At 35.1% G+C, this 19,661-nt stretch overlaps 2 protein-coding genes across 4 annotated transcripts; one reads left to right on the top strand and one right to left on the bottom strand.

The window, feature by feature from the left end:
- The first annotated feature begins 1,657 nt into the window (after nt 1-1,657).
- LOC140967089 (guanine nucleotide exchange factor SPIKE 1-like) lies at nt 1,658-15,900 on the top strand. 3 transcript variants are annotated; one of them, XM_073427460.1, is made up of 24 exons: nt 1,658-1,969; nt 2,346-2,456; nt 3,885-4,047; nt 4,574-4,701; nt 4,772-4,884; nt 4,990-5,045; nt 5,196-5,293; nt 5,455-5,592; nt 5,900-6,211; nt 6,525-6,788; nt 7,035-7,202; nt 7,277-7,468; nt 7,676-7,719; nt 8,697-8,766; nt 9,076-9,237; nt 9,629-9,736; nt 9,892-9,929; nt 10,094-10,238; nt 11,010-11,136; nt 11,772-11,965; nt 13,277-13,407; nt 14,194-14,269; nt 14,408-14,518; nt 14,803-15,900. In XM_073427460.1, the coding sequence occupies exons 2-24, from the start codon at nt 2,373-2,375 to the stop codon at nt 15,049-15,051; spliced, it is 3,171 nt and encodes a 1,056-aa protein (XP_073283561.1). In that variant the 5' UTR covers nt 1,658-1,969; nt 2,346-2,372; the 3' UTR covers nt 15,052-15,900. The 3 variants fall into 3 exon arrangements, with proteins under 3 accessions (XP_073283561.1, XP_073283560.1, XP_073283562.1); XM_073427459.1 differs by having other exon boundaries at nt 2,336-2,456; XM_073427461.1 differs by lacking the exon at nt 1,658-1,969 and having other exon boundaries at nt 14,803-14,985; nt 15,544-15,896.
- A 411-nt stretch (nt 15,901-16,311) lies between these two features.
- Nucleotides 16,312-18,066, bottom strand: LOC140967090 (probable aquaporin TIP-type). Its single transcript, XM_073427462.1, has 3 exons — nt 17,817-18,066; nt 17,320-17,570; nt 16,312-16,833 (listed from the first exon to the last, which is right to left on the bottom strand). Exons 1-3 carry the CDS (start codon nt 17,941-17,943, stop codon nt 16,459-16,461), a joined length of 753 nt encoding a protein of 250 aa, XP_073283563.1. The 5' UTR covers nt 17,944-18,066; the 3' UTR covers nt 16,312-16,458.
- Between the last annotated feature and the right edge of the window lie 1,595 nt (nt 18,067-19,661).

The following is a 19,661-nucleotide window of genomic DNA, read 5'->3' as shown; positions in this document are numbered from 1 at the left end:
ATAAAATATTTATAGAATAATTAAAAAATATTTGCCTATAATTTTTTTTTAAAAAAGAACATGTATTAGATGGCAATGAACTGGAACGTCATTATCAGACATCAGACGGTGAAAACACATTATTGTCAATCTCCGAGCTCGAGTGTACGATCGGATCGTTTGTGGTTTGGATGCAATTGTCGGTCATGACCAAAATTCTATTTTTTTTTCAAGAACATAATCGTAAAATTCGGCTTTTTAATATTTTATTATTCAAGGTGATTATTAATTAATCAGGTTTGTAATGTAATGGTGTTGTACATATGGCAAGCAAAGTAAACGACGTACTAAAGAAAAATGAAAAACACTACTAAAGCTGGCACATATGAATTATCGACTGAGCAAAGGGCTTGATAGCCATCGTCCTAAGTTGATGGTGTGATAGACGAATGCAGGATCCAACCGTTCGATTTTATGGAGTGCAAAGGAATTAGACTAGACTATAAATTTAAAATCCATTTACTCGTGTCGGGAACAATATCGATTATGTGAGTTTCTTCTCATGTTCAATATATTTTTCTTATATCTGAGACAAATACAATAGTTTTCGGATTTGACAAACATGGAGTGTGTCATACACTTGAGGAAACATATCGATTTTTTTAAGATATCATCTAATATCTTTTTTGTAATTAGATATGGATGATTTCAAGCGAGAAGACGACCAATATCATATGTTCATTCTATTGACCTTCATGAGAAAATATGATACAAAGGTATCCAGAGTGTATTCACTAATGAAAGGCTCCGTTGCAGATTGGTTCGATTCACATCACGCTTTTTAAAACAAATATCTGAATAATCCTATTATCGAAGAAAGAGCCAACAAATCTGATTATTCAATATTTAGAAATTGAAACACCGACCAAAATATATATATATTTCTGTTGTCAAAATATGATTTGTTTTAATTACTATAGGTGTTGGTGTCTTGATTCGTATTAATCACTTACATTTAAACAATGTTACTGGGGTTGGTATTTGTATAACTCAAGAGATCACAAACGCACAATTCATTTCATTAATGAATATAAAAAATTCTTAATTCACATAAAAAAAAAAATCAATGGTATGTCCATGTTTGGAATTAACATGCAATTGACAATTCACACGCACTACACTATTTCAATGTATTTTTTGAATGTGATGAAAAAACTTTGCTAAGTTTTTTTTTTATAATTAACTATTCATTTGAACTCATATGTATTTTTCGTAGTGTAATCATATATAAATTTTATGACGATGATTATTCGCAGAAATAGCCAACGTAAACATACATAAAATACTTACACTAAATCGCCGTGATCATGTAGCTTTTTTATATTAAATTTCTAGTACCAAAATTTTATAATGATCACCATTATTATAAAATGTAATCTCTAAAAATCACACTTTTGATCAAATTGGTTTAACATTATAATTTTTTTAGTTCAACTGTTGTAAATGTTTCTATAAAAAAATATATTTTAATCACGACTAATCGTTGATCTAAAAACTGTCACATGCCTGTTATTTTTAGATAAATTTATTTAAAAAGATTTTTTTTTTTAAAATAATAATAAAAAATGAGTTTTTTTTTTTTAACAAAGAACGTTGTTGATCGAGATTAGGAAAGAAAATGGGTGTTTGACTGTTGTTGACTCCTGAGAGGACTTCATCTCTCTCGCAGGTTAAACCCTACATTACAGGCGAGCTGCCCCCGCCATAGACAGCCCACATTGTTGCAGAATACGACACCGTCTTCACCAACTGCTTCTGCTAAGGATCTTCGCAACCAATCACACAGATATAATCAGCAAAACGACGGTGTAGTTCCCAAAACTCATTTCTCCTCCACTGTTTCCCATCTTGCAAGATCGCTTCGGATTATATCAATTTTCGAATGTCAAACTACATCAGAGGCTGGGGATCTAGAAGATCTTGGATCTAGGTCATTCTTTGTTTTTATCTCATGTGTAAGCAGAAGATATATGCTTTATAGGAAGTTTCATATGTTTTGGTTCACCGGTGGAGTGCGGCCGTTCTCTGCAACTTTTTGTTTTACAAAAGTTTAGAAATGGGTCAAATGTACAAAGATACCAAGAACAATTTTGGATAAGGGGCTTGTGGGATACTAGACGAGCTCTTGAAACATTTTAATTTTTGTTCCTTTTTTCTGCTGGGAAGGAAGTTGAGAGGAGACCAGACTACTTTTTTACTTCACTTCACGTTGGTTCTACTAAAATTGTTTCTTTAAACAAACTCGACTGATACATAGTAAGTAATATTGTTATATCGGCGACGTCTTCACCACAAGTTTGTTTCAGGTCATTAACTTGTCACCTGTGTCTAGCATGGATAATGTGTTGGCTGACGGGCCTCGTTTCCAAAGAATTCCGCGCCATTCCTTTTCTAACTGCTTTAAGTTGGACCCATTGGTGAGTGTGTTAATTCAATTCTGAATAATTTTGATACTGTAATTTTAGATGTAGTTGGATATGCATATCTAATATGAAGTGGGTCTAGCACCGTTTGTTGCGCTGCTGTTAAAAACTCGTGGAGCATACTCACGCCCACACCCTGCATGTAGGAAGTAGGCTTAGTGAAGGGAGCCCTTACACCTTGGTGCAGTACTGTAGTAAACGGGACTCTTAACATGAAGTACCCATCTAGTGTTGTTTGTTGCACAGTTGTTAAAATCTCACGGAGCATACTATGCGTTAGCTGTTAAGCTCAACAAGCAAAGCCCGTATGCGTAGGTGCAGATTTCTTGTAAATCATTACCTCAAAATTCCTTAAGAGTTCGAAAATCAACCTGCTTAGGTAAGTCACACCTTGTCGTGTTCTTATTCCACAAGGCACTCATGCCTTGCACCATCAATACATTTGGTTTATGAGATCGTTAACCACATGTGTCTCTTTTATCCTTCAACTTTAAGTAGCGTGTTATTTATCCATCGCCTCCCCCTTTCTCTTCAATTATGCCATTTTTCTCAAAAGCTCGTGCTCTTGGAAGATGGGATGATCTAAAGTTTATTCTTTAACATGCCCCCACATGTAAGCTGAGAATCAAAAACTATATATTCTGAATTAATATCCATGGTGTATACGTGCAAGTATCGGGATGTGCACAAGTTGTTTGGTATATTGTATACGGTGTGTTCGTGCAAGTTGTTTGGGATAATCAAAAGTTTTATTCTTTAACATGCCCCACATGTAATCCGAAAACCGAAAGTATATATTCAGAATTAATATCCAAGGTGTATATGTTCAAGTTGTTTGGACATTGGGCAACAAAGGCCCAGAAAGAAGCACCCTAGACAATTTGAAAATATTTGGAGTTTTCCGTCTCAGGGAAGTTGAACCTTTGACCTCCTGGCTCTGATGCCAATCATGAGATCGGGTACTTTTCATTTAGGTAGCAGTACAACTATGATCTTGTAAGTATATAATAGTCAAAAGCACCTTATTCAGATTGTTGTATTAGTAGGCACAATTATTGCTGCTAACAATCCCCTTCCAATAATAGAATTCAACTGCAATTCACGTGAATCAAATATGTGATTTTCGCTCTGATACAATGTGAGGACCATTTGTCTAAAAAACTCGAGGTCAAAGGAAGTGACACAACCAATCATTTTATTTTTTCACTCTTTCTCATGTTTTTTCTCTGAGTAATTTTTCTATATTTCTTCATCCTATTGTCTTCATCTCCATCTTTAATTTTGTTTTGCGTTCGCTTTTGAACTATGAGTGATTGCTGCATAAACTTGTTGACGTTGTTCCTTAGCGTAGACTTATTCTGTTTGAGCATTCAATCAGCCTAATGGTTACACTGTTTGACGTAGTTTGTTATTTTATTATAGCTGGATGACAATTTGGAGCAGTGGCCACATCTAAATGAACTTGTGCAGAGCTATGGGACGGACTTGGTCAAAGATGAATACAAGTATGGCCACTACGAAAGCATTGGCCCTATCCCATTTCATAATCAGATATTTGAGGGGCCTGACACTGATATGGAAACAGGTTGGTATACGTAATACTGATTGATCTTTTTCTTTGTTAGAGGAGCATTGTTCTATGCAAATCGAAGTAGATGGTATGTACTACTTTTCTCTCTTTGGAATGAATTGCAATGGACTGTATTCATTTTAGTTCCCTGGATGTAGTTCACTAATAAGAATAACTTTAAACCCTCTTAGGTATCTAAATTTCTTTTCTGTCTGGCCCTCAAATAGTAGGGTAGGCCGGTAGGGGGTCCTCCAGGTAAGATATTTAAGTTTTGACTCCAAAATGCATATAAATCATCAAACCATCTCCCTCCCTCCCCACACAATTCCTGCATCCACCCCCTCCTCGCGCCAATCGCAATAATTGGAATTTCGGTTTTTACACTCAATGGAACTATGGAAGGAGACTTTCTCTTGTCATGCATTCTTTTCCGTGCACCACTACAATAGCATTGTACAATGAGCGTGTTTCTGTAAGATTAGTGCATTTCTGTGAACGATGCATGCACATGACATAAGGCATGTTTTTAAATCATTTGCAGAAATGGACCTGGCTAATGCCAGAAGAATCACATTACAAGATTCAACGGAGGTAGAAAAGCCTAGCACATCTGGAAGTCATTTTTCAGAATCAAACTTTCACGATCAATCAAATGTTGAAATGTCCAAGGTTTGCGGATGGCATCTCTCGTAATTTATAACACTTAATATTTCATTACATTTTTCTATATCATTTGCAGCATTTTGGAGAATCTCCGCTTCCTGCTTATGAGCCTGTTTTTGACTGGGAAAATGAGAGGTCAACAATATTTGGTCAAAGAATTCCTGGGACTAATATACTTCAGAATAACAGGTTGCTCTGACTGAGTCTGAGTGCATGAGTGTGTGTGGATGTGAAATCTAGTTGCATTGGATTTCGACTCTTTCCAGCTATTTCAAACTCTGTTTTTCCTTGTAGTGGGCTAAAGATTGCAGTGAAGGTGCTATCCTTGTCATTTCAAGCAGGGCTTGTTGGTGAGTTTATACACTATGTTTTTGTTAATGTGAGTTTGTATTGTGGTATTTTATGCCATGCCCTGTCTCGTCTTTTCTTACTCTTGTTTTGGAATCTTGTTTTACCACTTTCTCACTCCCATCTGAAAATACCTGTTTTTCCCCTTGCAGAGCCATTTTATGGCACAATTTGTTTATACAATAGGGAGAGAAGAGAAAAACTTTCAGAGGATTTCATTTTCCACATACTACCCGTTGAAATGCAAGATGTAAGGCTTAATCTGTTGTGTTGTATTCTGTTTCTCCATTTTTATTTGTAGTCGGGTTTCAGCTGAAATGTCCTTCTCACTGTTGCCTTCCCTTTCCTTTGTGTGCTTTTATGATTTTCAAATAAATTGGTCGTGTACCTGTTTTATGTTTTCATCTCCAGAAAGAAAGTTCTAGTGAGGCACATGGTATCTTCCATCTCGACGCACCATCAGCATCAGTTTGTTTGCTTATCCAGTTAGAAAAGCCTGCTACTGAAGAAGGTGGAGTGACTTCATCTGTTTATTCACGTAAAGAACCAGTAAGCAAAAGTTCAACCTGTCACTTGTCAGTACATAGGTAAATTTTAATGGTTCATGGACATGAAATGAGGTTATTTGATTTTTGGAAGGTGAGCTTGATGGAATGACCATTACACTTCTGGTTCACCATGATGAAGGATAGGAAAATGAGATTTATATTTAGTTAAACCCTAAATGGATGATGTATAATATCTTCCCACATTAATGGTTTAAATATATTAATGTCAAATTCTCACACAAAAAGTTTTGTTTAACTGATTGTGCTTCAACACCTGTTTACATTACATATGTTTTTCACTCAAACAGGTTCATCTGACAGAGAGGGAGAAGCAAAAGCTGCAAGTGTGGTCTCGAATGATGCCTTACAAAGAATCATTTGCCTGGGCAATCATCCCGCTTTTTGATAGTGGGGTTTCTTCTGCTTCTGGCGGGTCTGCTTCTCCCAGCAGTCCTCTCACCACAAGCATGCTGGGTTCAAGTTCTAAAGAGGCTGCTGTTGAACAAGTGGCAAAGATAACAGTAGATGGAAAACTGGGCTATTCAAGTGGTAACTCTGTTGTGGTTGAAGTGTCAAATCTGAATAAAGTTAAAGAAGGCTATACTGAGGATTCCCTTCTGGTTATGTTTCATTCACGTCTATTTATTTATATATTGTTTTCTTAAAACATTTTTTCCCCTCAAATGTCAGTATACAAAATCCGTGTCTTTGTTGGCCATGTTCATTGTTTTCTTTTATGTCTCCCCTCTTCTTAGGATAGGTCCCCTTTTCTTGGGATAGGGCATGAGCAGTTCGCAGCCTCCTAATTTTACTACTATCATATCTACTATTTATTTAATTCTTTTTTTTTATCCGTAAATAAGTAGTCATTAAATTCATGATTCTAGTGATGGTGGTTTCTTATTCTAATGATTCTTTTTATTCTCTTGTCAGGATCCTAAGCACAAGGTTCATAAACCCGTGAAAGGTATCTTAACATTAGAAATTGAAAAGCTCCAAACTGTCCAAGTTGGTTCAGAAAAAGCATTGGATAACAAAACTATAAACTATGAGGGCAATCAAAGTTCTGTAGCTGACCGATCCAGTTACAGAATTGATCAAGTTCAGAATGCATATTTGGAGTCAAAGTCCTCTGGTAGGAAAGAGATGGAAAGAAATGGATCAATGACCGGGTTCTCAAATACTGCCACTAATTATGTATGCATCCTTTATAATGATATTTTATAAGTAACTTATCTAATTTGTGAGAGTTGCATGACTGACTTCTGGATATTTTTGAACTTTTGCGATTCTGATGGAAATTATTATTTCAAAATTCAAATATATCTCATGGATAATATTTTTATAGGAATTAGAACTTGATAAGCCAGTCTAATTATCTTAATTAATATCCAGCCGATTTTGTCTTCTAACCAAGACAAGCCATAATTGTTTTATTTACAGTTCCAAGCTTTTGACTTTCGGACGACATTGAGGAATGAGCCTTTCTCAGAGCTTTTCCACTGTCTTTATGTTTATCCATTGAGTGTTAGCATGAGTAGAAAAAGAAATTTGTTTATACGGGTTGAACTGAGAAAGGATGATGGAGATATCAAAAAGCAACCGTTGGAGGTAGATTCAATATTACTACACACTTAAACAGGTTTTACTTGTGAATCATATCGATTGAAAATTATATTCCTTAGGCGATGCATCCAAGAGAACCAGGTACTGCACTTCAGAAATACGTTCACACTCAAGTTGCTGTTGGGGCTAGGGTCGCCTGCTACCATGACGAAATCAAAGTTTCTTTGCCTGCCATTTGGGCTCCAATGCACCACCTCTTGTTTACTTTCTTTCATGTAGACCTTCAAACAAAGCTTGAAGCTCCAAAACCTGTAAGAGCGATGTACTCTATTAGCAATTGAGGCATTGTATCTAGTATCTCATACTCGTCTACCTTTTATGGGGCCTAAGACCAGAGTCAATATCAAATTGTTTTCATGTGCCAGTTTCTGGCCATCATATATCTGTTTATTATGTTAATTACCTCTTCTGTTGTGTAATCTCATTTAAGTTGTTAATGTTTTATCTATTCATTGCAGGTGGTGATAGGATATGCCTCGCTTCCGTTGTCCACTCATGTTCAGTATGTTATCAAGTTGACAAGACTTGTTTATATTCCTTAGATTGTCATTAATATGTTATAATGCTGATGCACTTGTTTGTATGCCATCCTTCTCATATTTAAATGCAGTGACAGCATGATAATATACAACCCAGATTAAAACTGCTCTTATCATGAGATTTTAAAGCATGCGTGCTTAATTAACAATTGATTTTTTCAAGCTGAGTGTAACTTTTGGAATTTATATGGTTGGGATATTGCACATAATTAGTGGTTTGGTTTCTGACTTTCTGTTTGTTTGTTTTTTTGTAATTTATTGAAACCTGAAGCCGATATTTTTTACCATGCAGATTTTACTTAGTGTTGAAAGAAATTAGTAATTTAGTACCTTGGCAGAAATTAGTACCTTCGCGCTACCATGTGATGCTATGTAGTCTGAAAAAAATGTTTCGAGGCCAAGAGACACAACTGAAGATAATTCTCTCCACACCAACTATCCCCCCACCCTCTTCTCACACCAGCTTCCACCACCATCCTGTCCTTTCCAGTCTCTCTAGTCCTGCATAATCCTCCTATCCTCATAGGTCATAGAATTGATGTCTTACTCTCCTCATATAAGCTAACTCCTGTAAACTTATTTTTATTGTATAAAGCTAGGGTCAACAGTCTGAACCCTTGCTCGAACAACAATTCCTTCACCCGAGTCTGGTTAAATCACGCGAAACTAAAAAATTCTCTCTTTTAATCTATTTATTAGCAGTGCCTGGTTTTTATTTGCTACATAAATAATGATGTAATGTGAATGCAAAAGGCTGCTGTGTCTCTGACTTTTATTTGGCAGTATGACTGTAGGAAAGCCATCTGTGTGTTTCTTAAGTAATTTATGTAAATCTAGGACCTCTAGTTGAATTAATTACTAGGACAATGAGTTTTGCTTTCAAATGGGAGTAAACATGCAAAACACTAGATAACGTTGTATTTTTCACTGGATTGTGCAGGTTGAAATCAGATATTTCGTTACCTATTATGAGGGATTTGGTACCACACTATCTTCAAGATGGTACCAGGGTATGTCGTGGACAGCAAATTTTAATCTCTATAACTCTATGAATGATTTGTCTTTTGTTCAATTGATAGTGCTTGCTTTGAGCAACTTTTATTAGTCACTAGGCAAATCTTGTTGTAGTGTTCGACTCTTCCACCATATTTGGTCCCCCTATCCTAGAATTCATAAAATTGCATTGCTTTCCGATTTGGTTGTAACGAATTGTATTCCTGGTTTTAGCTTTTATTTTGTTGCCTAATTGGTTACATTCAATTATATTGCTGATTTGATATTTGTATGATAAATATTTCTATTTTGGTATTCTTTGGCAGGAGAGAGTGGATTACTTGGAGGATGGCAAAAATATATTTAGACTGAGGTTGCGTTTATGTTCATCACTATATCCTATCAGCGAGCGCATAAGAGACTTTTTCCTTGAGTACGATAGACACATTCTTCGAACAAGTCCACCTTGGGGATCTGAGCTTCTTGAGGTTTATTTTTGTGACTTTGTTATACTATCGTTTCTTCCTAATTGAATGAACCATTACGTGCTTCACAGATAATTTTAGTCAACCACTGACTACTTTTTACGCGACATCTTAATTATATTATGCCTCTAAAGTCTAAACCTGATAACTATCCGACTCTACTCTGACAATTGAACCTGTTTGTATGAATTCATTGAACTAAATGGACACAAGGGATTTTCTATTTGTACTTTTTAACACGCAAAGCTGGTAATGTTCCTGGGTTGTCTTTAAACAATGGCTTACAAATGAAATAATCTGACCGATGTTCTTTTGATATTGTTATTCATATCAATTGTTGCCATGGAAACCTCTTATTCAATGTTTTCTTAAGCTGGGTCATATTTTTATTCAGGCAATCAACAGCTTGAAAAATGTTGATTCGACAGCTTTGCTTCAGTTTCTTCAGCCTATGTTAAACATGCTTCTCCATCTCATTGGCAGTGGTGGAGAGACTCTGCAGGTGCTTTTATGTTAAATAGCGGTTTTTTATGTTATTTTATTTGTTAATTAAATAGTGTCCAGGTTTGTTATTTTCTTGCTGTGTCATATGGTTGACTTCTAGAAGAATGTTTTGGTTGCTTATCTGGTGTTTACTGTGTACTTTTCCTTGTTCAGGTCGCAGCCTTCAGAGCTATGGTTAACATTTTAACAAGGTATTGTTTATTGTTACGAATTTCACCAAGAGTACCTTTACTTTTTTAGTGGTTGACTTGTTTCTTATTGTGCATGGTTAGCTAAACGAGTTTGTAACAATTTATCGTTTCTTTTGTCCGTGACGTCCAACACACTTTTGTGATCATTTTGTTATGTTATATAGGGTGCAGCAAGAGTCTGTGGATGACGGTGAAAGGAATCTTTTCCTGGTGAACTTTGTTGACTATGTGTTTGATGATTTTGGAAGTCGTCAACCACCTGTATATCCTGGTCTGTCTACTGTGTGGGGAAGTTTGGCCCGCAGCAAGGTAATTTAGTGCCTAGGCTAGTTTGGCATTTAATTCCAAAATTCTGTATCCTTGTTTATAGACAAGACCAGATAAGAGCAATAAGGATTTCTTTCCATTGTAAGTCTGATTCTCTATATCTGTTCTATTATTCATCCTCAAATGGTATTCTAAAACTTTCAGATCTAATACCCTTCAATTTTCCATTACGCGTGATAAAGAATTTTACGATGTTGGAGCGTAAATTTATGAATTGCGGGGCATTAATTTGTATTGGGCATTCAAGATTAATTTGTGCAAGTAATATCTTATGTAGTTATCAAATTCTTTAATATGTTAATCCAGATTTTCTTAATTATGACAATACATAAGAATTGGTTGTCTTCTAAACCTAACCTGGTGAAAATGGCTCTGAGTACTGGTTATTTTATAAAATCTTAAAGGCTCCAATTTTCTATTGTTAGTTTTAAGTTGTAAAAAGCTTCTGCCATGATACAGTGCAAGACAGGAGTGGAAATTCCAAATACTCCTGTTAGTTTTTCCACTGGTTATGGATAAAAATCATGAATTTTTCCATAGATATATTTGCAAATATAGCTTTGGAACACTCTCCCTAGCTGATTATCCCTGGATGAGAATTTTGTTAAAGTTTCCATAAATTGACAAACAACTCTGTTTTGATACATATTTCTAATGTTTGTCTTTTTCCAGTACACTCCATGATTATTTTATTCTATATCAGAGGACACATGCGTAGTGCTTTTATTTGTTAAATCATTATTCGAAATCCAGGCAAAAGGCTACCGTGTTGGCCCAGTCTACGATGATGTTTTGGCCATGGCTTGGTTTTTCCTTGAAGTAATTGTCAAATCCATGTCATTGGAACAGACTCGGTTGTTCTATCAAAATCTTCCTTCAGGTAACTGCTTGCCAAAATTCCGGGGTCTTCCATGATTGCTATCCAGTTAAGATTCAGAATAATTTCAAACCTTTCACAAAATGTTTTTGATTCAGGGACAGTGTGGCTGCTAGATTATATAGTTCATTCTAGTGATAGCAAAAGTTTGTTTTTCTTTTAATTTTTATTTGTCCAAGTTAATTTCGTTTCATGTGCATGAGTTTAATCAATATTTAGTATCTATTATCATACTCCATGTTACTTTATGACGAAGTCTTTTGAAATCGTCTCATTTGCAATGTTAGGAGCTATTTACCGGATAAATTTTTTTACCACCTTAGTCCAGGTTTCACCTCACGTTTGCATTGGCCTATAGTTCTAGGTGATATTTTAGAAGTGTTTAGTACCATTACCATTTTTAATTGTCCAAAATAGAGGCCAAAAACAAACTATATAATTCTAAATAGCGGTGATAGCCAAAATCATTTTTCCTTAATACTAAATGAAATTTCATGCACTTGCATTCGAAAAAAAATTTTATTCTTTGTGAAATCTATAAACAATCATCATTCATGAACTTGCTTGCCCTGATTCGTTTCGATTTCATGATTCTCCTTCTCTGGTTCACCTGTTTCAATATGGATTTTTTGGCGTAGGAGAAGATGTTCCACCGATGCAGTTGAAAGAAGGTGTTTTTCGATGTATAATGCAACTGTATGATTGCCTATTAACCGAAGTTCATGAGCGTTGCAAAAAAGGTTTAGGATTGGCCAAATATCTGAACAGTAGCTTGGCTTTCTTTTGTTATGATCTTTTGTCAACAATTGAGCCTCGCCAAGTTTTTGAACTGGTATCTTCTACTTTATTTAAGTTCTTGGAGCTTTGCTTTCTTCTTTATTTTAGCAGTAACGATACTCTAGATGTTATGTCACATATTCTCTGCTCCTTCATCTTTATATGCGGTTATGAAAATCTGAGTCTTGGGGCTGTCGTTCAGAGGCACTAACTGTATGCCATCAAAGTTACATGATGGTGGATTTTTCAAAGAAAAAAGAAGTGGTCTCACCGAATGTACCTCTTAGATTTGAATTTCACTATTAACATCAGTTATAGTTTTTGGTAAAATTGCATTTTCTCGATCACGCAACTGACCTTAATTCAATGATATGATAAAAGCTTTAGATGCTTCTTCCAGAAAATGTCAGTTTTGCTTGAGTTTTTTTCATACTTAATTGGTTTTCTAAAGTGGTTTAAGGCTGCTCTGATTTTACAAGACATAATTTTACTTCTTACCGGTCCCAAGCATGCATAAAAATATCATAAAGCTATATGCTTTTAGTCACAGTGTTTTAAAAAACCAGTTGAAATAAATAAGTCCTCCTTGTAAGGACGTCAAATTGATTTTTTCAGAGGAATATGAACGAGTAAACTATATGCCCACTCATTCCACCATTATTATTGAAAATGCCTAACTTGATATAGAGTGGATTCATAATTAACTTTAATTTAGTCCATCCAAACAAGTCAGAATTTGAAATCATGGATCTGGTGATTTCAAGTCTTATCATTCCAAACGCGACCTTAAATCAATCTCAAACCTTTCCATTTTTCTTAAAAAATCTTAATAACCATATTAGAAAATCCTAAACTGATGCATAACTGTAAGAAACTACTGGTGGAGGGGAAGTAATTTATAACCAATTTTCCGGCCTATCAATTTAAAGACTTGTTTATATAGAAAAATAAGTTTTCCTTGAATTAAATCGGATGGTATAATTGCAACTTAAAACATAACAGCCGCCCTTTAGTTTCCAACTGCATCTATGTTTTCAAAAGTCTGTAGTAAATGTGTTTTCATTTCTTTTGAGTAGATGGCTAGTGATTGTGCCGAGATAACTTTTCACGAGGATTGTTTCCATGAATTCCTTTCTCCATTTCCTTGAATTTTTGTTTCTCAAGGAACAAGTTTGCTTTGCATGTTTCATAAGCGACTCATACACTGCATTGTTTGCTTATAACCTTTTTGTTCTTACGGTCTTACCTTCCTGTTTGTTTTCTTGTTCTTTTAAGCAAGGAGCCTTGTCTTCCTGTTGTTTAATTGCTGTATGGTAGTTCACTTTTGATCATGGAAATATAATGGGGCTATGTTTGTTGTATATAGGTATCCTTGTACCTCGATAAATTCTCTGGGGTATGTCAGTCAGTGCTGCATGATTGCAAGCTTACATTCTTACAGATATTATGTGATCATGATCTCTTTGTGGAAATGCCTGGAAGAGATCCTTCAGATAGGTAACACTGGCAACTTGTTATCATAATACCCACCGTGTAACTTGTATGAGTGCTTTATCCTGTTTACTGCTGTCATGATGAGTCCTTTCCAGCTACCAAGTCTCTCTCTGCGAGGATGCTTTCAATATGGTGGGCCCACGTAAAATTGCTTGAGCTTCTAAAAAACTCTCTCTGTCTTCAGGGAATTTTCAGATCCTAAGAACTTTAATAGCTTTAATTGTTCAGTAAATTCTATGCATTTGAATGGAGTTCCTCTAGCTGTTGCGAGTGAATTGAGGTTGAAATGGGTTGTAAATATAGTATTTAATGATGATCCTCCCCTTTTTTCTGCCAATTTATCTAGTTATTTCTAAAATTTGTTGCATGTAACTGAAACCTGTGGGCAAAATTACTATTTATGCTCAACCGTTGAGGTCGAAACAGAAATTTAACGATTTTCTGCAATAAAAATATATAGGTCCGGACTTTCAATCGATTTGAAAAATTATGTATCATGTAAGTCTTTGGATAGTTTTAAAAAATATTTGTACAACAGGGCCTTGTTCCTACCCTGAGTTCCTTTAACCCGTGGATATTGTTTTTTTGTATATTCAGTTTGTTAAAGTGTTGCTTTTTTACTTATAATGGCATTCTCTGGGAATGATGTCCAAATTATATTATATCAATGAAAATGATGGTATTAATGCTATTTCTGTCTGTCTTGGTACTCTCCTATGTAAATCTAATCCTGACCACCTTCTATTGAGATGTTCGATGTGCCTGATGTGGTGCACTTATTTGTCGCAGAAATTATCTGTCAGCAGTCCTTATACAAGAGATTTTCCTTACTTTGGATCATGAGGATCTATCTATGCGAGCTAAGGTGTGAAAAAAATATGCGTTGACAGGATATGAAAATTAGCTTCATAATCTATTATTTAACTCGTTGAACTTATGTTCATTTACTTCACCTCTTATTCTCTCATGCCTAATCAAAATATTTCTTTATGAGGATATGCAGGCTGCTAGAATTTTGGTGGTTCTTTTGTGCAAGCATGAGTTTGATATTCGTTATCAAAAGCTGGAAGATAAATTGTATATAGCTCAGTTATATTTCCCCCTTGTAGGGCAGGTATGTAAGTTTATCTAATCCTTTTGGATTATGCGTCGCAAGGCTTAAATTGTTTATACCTTTGTCAGTTAGAATTAGAACCCCAAGTTATGTTCCATCAGGAATATGTCAATATCCCTATATGTGCTGCGCACAACAAACTTGATTATTCTTTTCATTTGTTGATATTTTCTTAAAATGTTGCGATGTATTTTTAAAGCAGAAAGACCGACATGTGTTTAATGTTGCTTTCTATGTAGGTTTTGTATATTTTTTGTCTCACCTTTTTTTTCTGCATTCTTCAGATACTTGATGAAATGCCCGTTTTCTACAATTTAAGCTCAGTTGAGAAGCGTGAAGTTCTGATTATTATTTTGCAAATTATACGTAATTTGGATGATGCCTCTCTTATCAAGGCCTGGCAGCAAAGTATTGCTCGCACCAGATTGTTTTTCAAACTTTTGGAAGAATGTCTAATTCATTTTGAGGTTACATCTTATATTCTTTTCTTTCTTGGCAAATTTTCGGACTTTTTATGTTCGTTGAAAAGCTAATGGTTTGTTGATAAACAGTTTTATGGGTTAAAATTGCATTTCATTCTCTGATGTTTGTTTAAGTGATTAAGTTTCTGATTGAGTTCCTTTGCTGTGAAAGCCATGCCTACCTTTCCTCGTACCTATTTCCTTGCACATGGTTGTTACTTACTTCTGTGAACCATTATGAATGTAGAATATGGACTGTGAATACTTGGAGTTTAATAATATAAAATTTCCAGTATTTTTCTTCTACAATAACCTAATAGCGATTCATATCCCTCTCATATTCTAATCACTTAATCTTTCTCTTAAACTTCTTTTGATTTTTTCTAGTAGAAATTTGAATTACTGTCTTCCATGGCTGGTGCTCTGACTTTTTAATCGTTGAACTCTTTTGGTATTTTTAAATATCGAGGGTATGGTCCCGATTTAAGGAGACAACTTGATAGGGTATCGCCATGGTTGTTCTTCTCTCTCCCATTAATCCCAGAAGAGAAAATAATGTTTCAGAATGGCCCCAGTTTTTCCTTGTTGCAACTGGCGAGTTGATTCTGGAGGTAGGGGAAGAGAAGGTGCTAGCATATGCTCGCCCCGTTTGGATTATGGACATCAGACCCCAAGGTGGGCAGCTGCATCTTTTACAAAAAATGGAGATAATAATGCGTCCAGACCTTAAATTTAGGAAATATTGGTGTGGACATGTGATGTCCCCTTGGTTCTTTTCTCCAAATCAAAGATCTCTTATGTGGGTGGAGGTTTTCTTCTTCAATAAGTTGCTCTCATAACTCGACGTTGCCATCTCATGATTGAAGTGTGATGAGGGTAAACTTAAGAAACCTTGGCATCATATGTAGTTTCATCACCTGTACGTTGATCAATCATGGTTATATTTTACNATATTCACAATAAAAAGTAATACTCTTAACATAAAAAGTCATATTTTTTCATGGATGACCCAAATAAGAGACACGTATCACAAATACGACCCGTGAGACCGTCTCACACAAGTTTTTGCCTTAATATAAAACAAGAGTTTTTTATAATTGTTTTTCATGAAAAATTAAAAAATAATATAGACTAGAAACTATGTCAAATTACTCAAAAGAACTACCAAAAAATTAAACTCATGATTTATTTTTATTTTTTAAAGCCAATTTTAGCATAAAATATTGAAATGTTTTATAAAGAAAAATGCATTGGAGGTTTATGTAAAATAACATGTATTATGCAAATACAGTGTGTGATTTGGGGGAAAAAAATTCAAAGCCCAGCAGCATATATTCCACAATTCATGGACATCCACATTTTATTCAAATTTGAGAAGTGAAAAGTACAAGCTCCTTGATAACAATTATCAAACAGAAGATACGACACCGTATTACCCATTAAAAAAAACCAATTGAAACGGACACCCTGTTTTTTTCCTTAAGCATAATCATCAGAAGTTGGGACTGGGGCATGTGACCCAATAAACACTTCGCCGTAAACCAGGCCCGCTAGTGCTCCGCCGATGAGTGGTCCGATCCAATAGATCCATATCTCGGAAAAATCTCCACTTGCAACTGCGGGCCCAAATGATCGAGCCGGATTCATCGATCCACCGCTAAATGGGCCTGCCGCCAAAATATTTGCCCCAACTATGAACCCAATTGCAATCGGGGCAATTATTCCAATGGAGCCTTTTTTGGGGTCTGCTGCTGTGGCGTAGACTGTGTACACTAATCCAAAGGTTATGATAATTTCCGTAACTAACCCTGCGAATGCACTCACCCCATCTCCTACTCCATGAGTGGGAATAGACTGCATCAAATTACATTTTCAAGTCAGAACATAAATTATTTATTTATTTTTAATTGTGTAATAAAAAATTTGCGATGGGTTCATGTTTCGATTATCGAATATTACGGTTTTGTGTCTATGGCACGGTGTCTTTTTTTTTACACGACGGAAAAGTGTATCCGGTTTATTTAATTTTTTTGAGTTGTACCCAATTTTTTTAAAAGATAAACAAGTGAACTTGGTGTTTTAGCTCTACATGACATAGGCACGACATTTTATGACAAAACAATCTCACGTAGTCACGTTGTATTACTTATGGTAGAGCTGAGGACCACACCACCTTAACTTTTTTTTGGTGCTTTTCCTAGTAACTTTCTAAAATTGACAAAAAATAAAATAAATATTATTTTAAAAATTCAATCGATGATTAATAATAAACAGGAATCAACGTTTTAGCTTTATCGGCTTTAAAAATAGAAATTGAGGTATATACGAATATGAACGTACCAATCCACCAGTGACAAATTTGAGGAGGAGACAAGCGACTATGGAGCCAAGGCATTGAGCAATCCAATAAAAGAGGCCAGTGAGGATGGTGATGCTGCCTCCTATGGCCAATCCAAGCGTGACAGCTGGATTCAGATGTCCACCGGAGATGTTGGCTGCAATCGACACTCCCACAAACAGTGCAAATGCATGAGCCACGGCCACGGCCACCAAGCCTGGCGGGTCGAGAGCGGCACCCGATGTGAGCTTGTCTGCACGATAACATTGAAAGTAGGTTTTCAAGTGGAAATTTGTGTAACCACATTCTTTATATGCATGTTACTTGATGCTTTATTATTTATTTTGTAAAGCGAAATTAATACAAACTTGAATTCGTGTCATTTAATATTCTCTATAAAAATATAGATATAAAAAATGTCGTGAAATCGTGTATAAACTCCAGCAAAAGTGACACAATTACACCATAATTTAGATAAAGTGGTAGAAATATTGCTTACTATAAGCTATGGCAGAGCCAACACCGGCAAAAACAAAAACAAGTGTGGCTATAAACTCAGACACATAAGATTTAATTGACCCAACACTGAAAGAATCACCAAGGCTACCCAAAGCAATCTTCACCATTTTTTTCAAATACCCAAACGTACCCGAAACCCCCAAAAAAAGAAGAAATTGACAGAGAACTGCAGTAAGCTAAAAAGCTCAGAAAATTGAATTTTACTTAATTTGTTGGCATGTAATTCCCATGTATCAATGATTTATATAGAGCCAAATGATCCGAGCTTCTTCCTATTATAATTAAATTTATAATCGGCGAAAATGGTATTAGGTTTTACCGACCATGGCCCTACTAATAATTGACTCGATTTTAAATCAACAATTGCGCCGCCCAACCGCCCTTAATACGAAATTATAAGCAATATTATTAGAAAATTTATGTATACCAAGTAAAGTAATGCAATGTACTTAATCTAATGACTAAAATAGTACATGTGAATATGTGATAACTACTACACTTATGACAACAAGCTTAACAAGTCACGATCAATGTGACTCAGCTTGCGATTTGGCCAATCAAAATTCAGAGTCGTCTATTATATGTTTTATTATGTCATCGTTATAGCTACAAATCACCCATTCAAAATTCTGTTTTCCCATTTTTAATTTAATTACTATAGTTAAGGATTTAAAATAAAATCAATTCTTACGCTACTGAAATTATGGATAATGAAGTCGAGCTCAGTACATGGATATTGATTAATATAATAAAATATTTATAGAATAATTAAAAAATATTTGCCTATAATTTTTTTTTAAAAAAGAACATGTATTAGATGGCAATGAACTGGAACGTCATTATCAGACATCAGACGGTGAAAACACATTATTGTCAATCTCCGAGCTCGAGTGTACGATCGGATCGTTTGTGGTTTGGATGCAATTGTCGGTCATGACCAAAATTCTATTTTTTTTTCAAGAACATAATCGTAAAATTCGGCTTTTTAATATTTTATTATTCAAGGTGATTATTAATTAATCAGGTTTGTAATGTAATGGTGTTGTACATATGGCAAGCAAAGTAAACGACGTACTAAAGAAAAATGAAAAACACTACTAAAGCTGGCACATATGAATTATCGACTGAGCAAAGGGCTTGATAGCCATCGTCCTAAGTTGATGGTGTGATAGACGAATGCAGGATCCAACCGTTCGATTTTATGGAGTGCAAAGGAATTAGACTAGACTATAAATTTAAAATCCATTTACTCGTGTCGGGAACAATATCGATTATGTGAGTTTCTTCTCATGTTCAATATATTTTTCTTATATCTGAGACAAATACAATAGTTTTCGGATTTGACAAACATGGAGTGTGTCATACACTTGAGGAAACATATCGATTTTTTTAAGATATCATCTAATATCTTTTTTGTAATTAGATATGGATGATTTCAAGCGAGAAGACGACCAATATCATATGTTCATTCTATTGACCTTCATGAGAAAATATGATACAAAGGTATCCAGAGTGTATTCACTAATGAAAGGCTCCGTTGCAGATTGGTTCGATTCACATCACGCTTTTTAAAACAAATATCTGAATAATCCTATTATCGAAGAAAGAGCCAACAAATCTGATTATTCAATATTTAGAAATTGAAACACCGACCAAAATATATATATATTTCTGTTGTCAAAATATGATTTGTTTTAATTACTATAGGTGTTGGTGTCTTGATTCGTATTAATCACTTACATTTAAACAATGTTACTGGGGTTGGTATTTGTATAACTCAAGAGATCACAAACGCACAATTCATTTCATTAATGAATATAAAAAA

The sequence above is a fragment of the Primulina huaijiensis genome, unplaced genomic scaffold (genome assembly GCF_012295235.1).
Source record: "Primulina huaijiensis isolate GDHJ02 unplaced genomic scaffold, ASM1229523v2 scaffold23605, whole genome shotgun sequence".
Lineage (NCBI taxonomy): Eukaryota > Viridiplantae > Streptophyta > Magnoliopsida > Lamiales > Gesneriaceae > Primulina > Primulina huaijiensis.
The sequence above is the reverse complement of the archived record's forward strand: the minus strand, read 5'-3'. Positions and strand labels throughout refer to the sequence as shown.

What these genes read in the sequence shown, in the direction of transcription:
- LOC140967089 (XM_073427460.1), top strand. Translation starts at nt 2,373, where the DNA reads ATGGATAATGTGTTGGCTGACGGGCCTCGTTTCCAAAGAATTCCGCGC. An exon ending in TACCCGTTGAAATGCAAGAT is followed by an intron (nt 5,294 to 5,454) that starts GTAAGGCTTAAT and finishes TTTCATCTCCAG; the next exon opens with AAAGAAAGTTCTAGTGAGGC. An exon ending in GTGGTGGAGAGACTCTGCAG is followed by an intron (nt 9,737 to 9,891) that starts GTGCTTTTATGT and finishes TTCCTTGTTCAG; the next exon opens with GTCGCAGCCTTCAGAGCTAT.
- LOC140967090 (XM_073427462.1), bottom strand. Translation starts at nt 17,943, where the DNA reads ATGGTGAAGATTGCTTTGGGTAGCCTTGGTGATTCTTTCAGTGTTGGG. An exon ending in TGGCTCTGCCATAGCTTATA is followed by an intron (nt 17,571 to 17,816) that starts GTAAGCAATATT and finishes GTTATCGTGCAG; the next exon opens with ACAAGCTCACATCGGGTGCC. An exon ending in AATTTGTCACTGGTGGATTG is followed by an intron (nt 16,834 to 17,319) that starts GTACGTTCATAT and finishes AATTTGATGCAG; the next exon opens with TCTATTCCCACTCATGGAGT.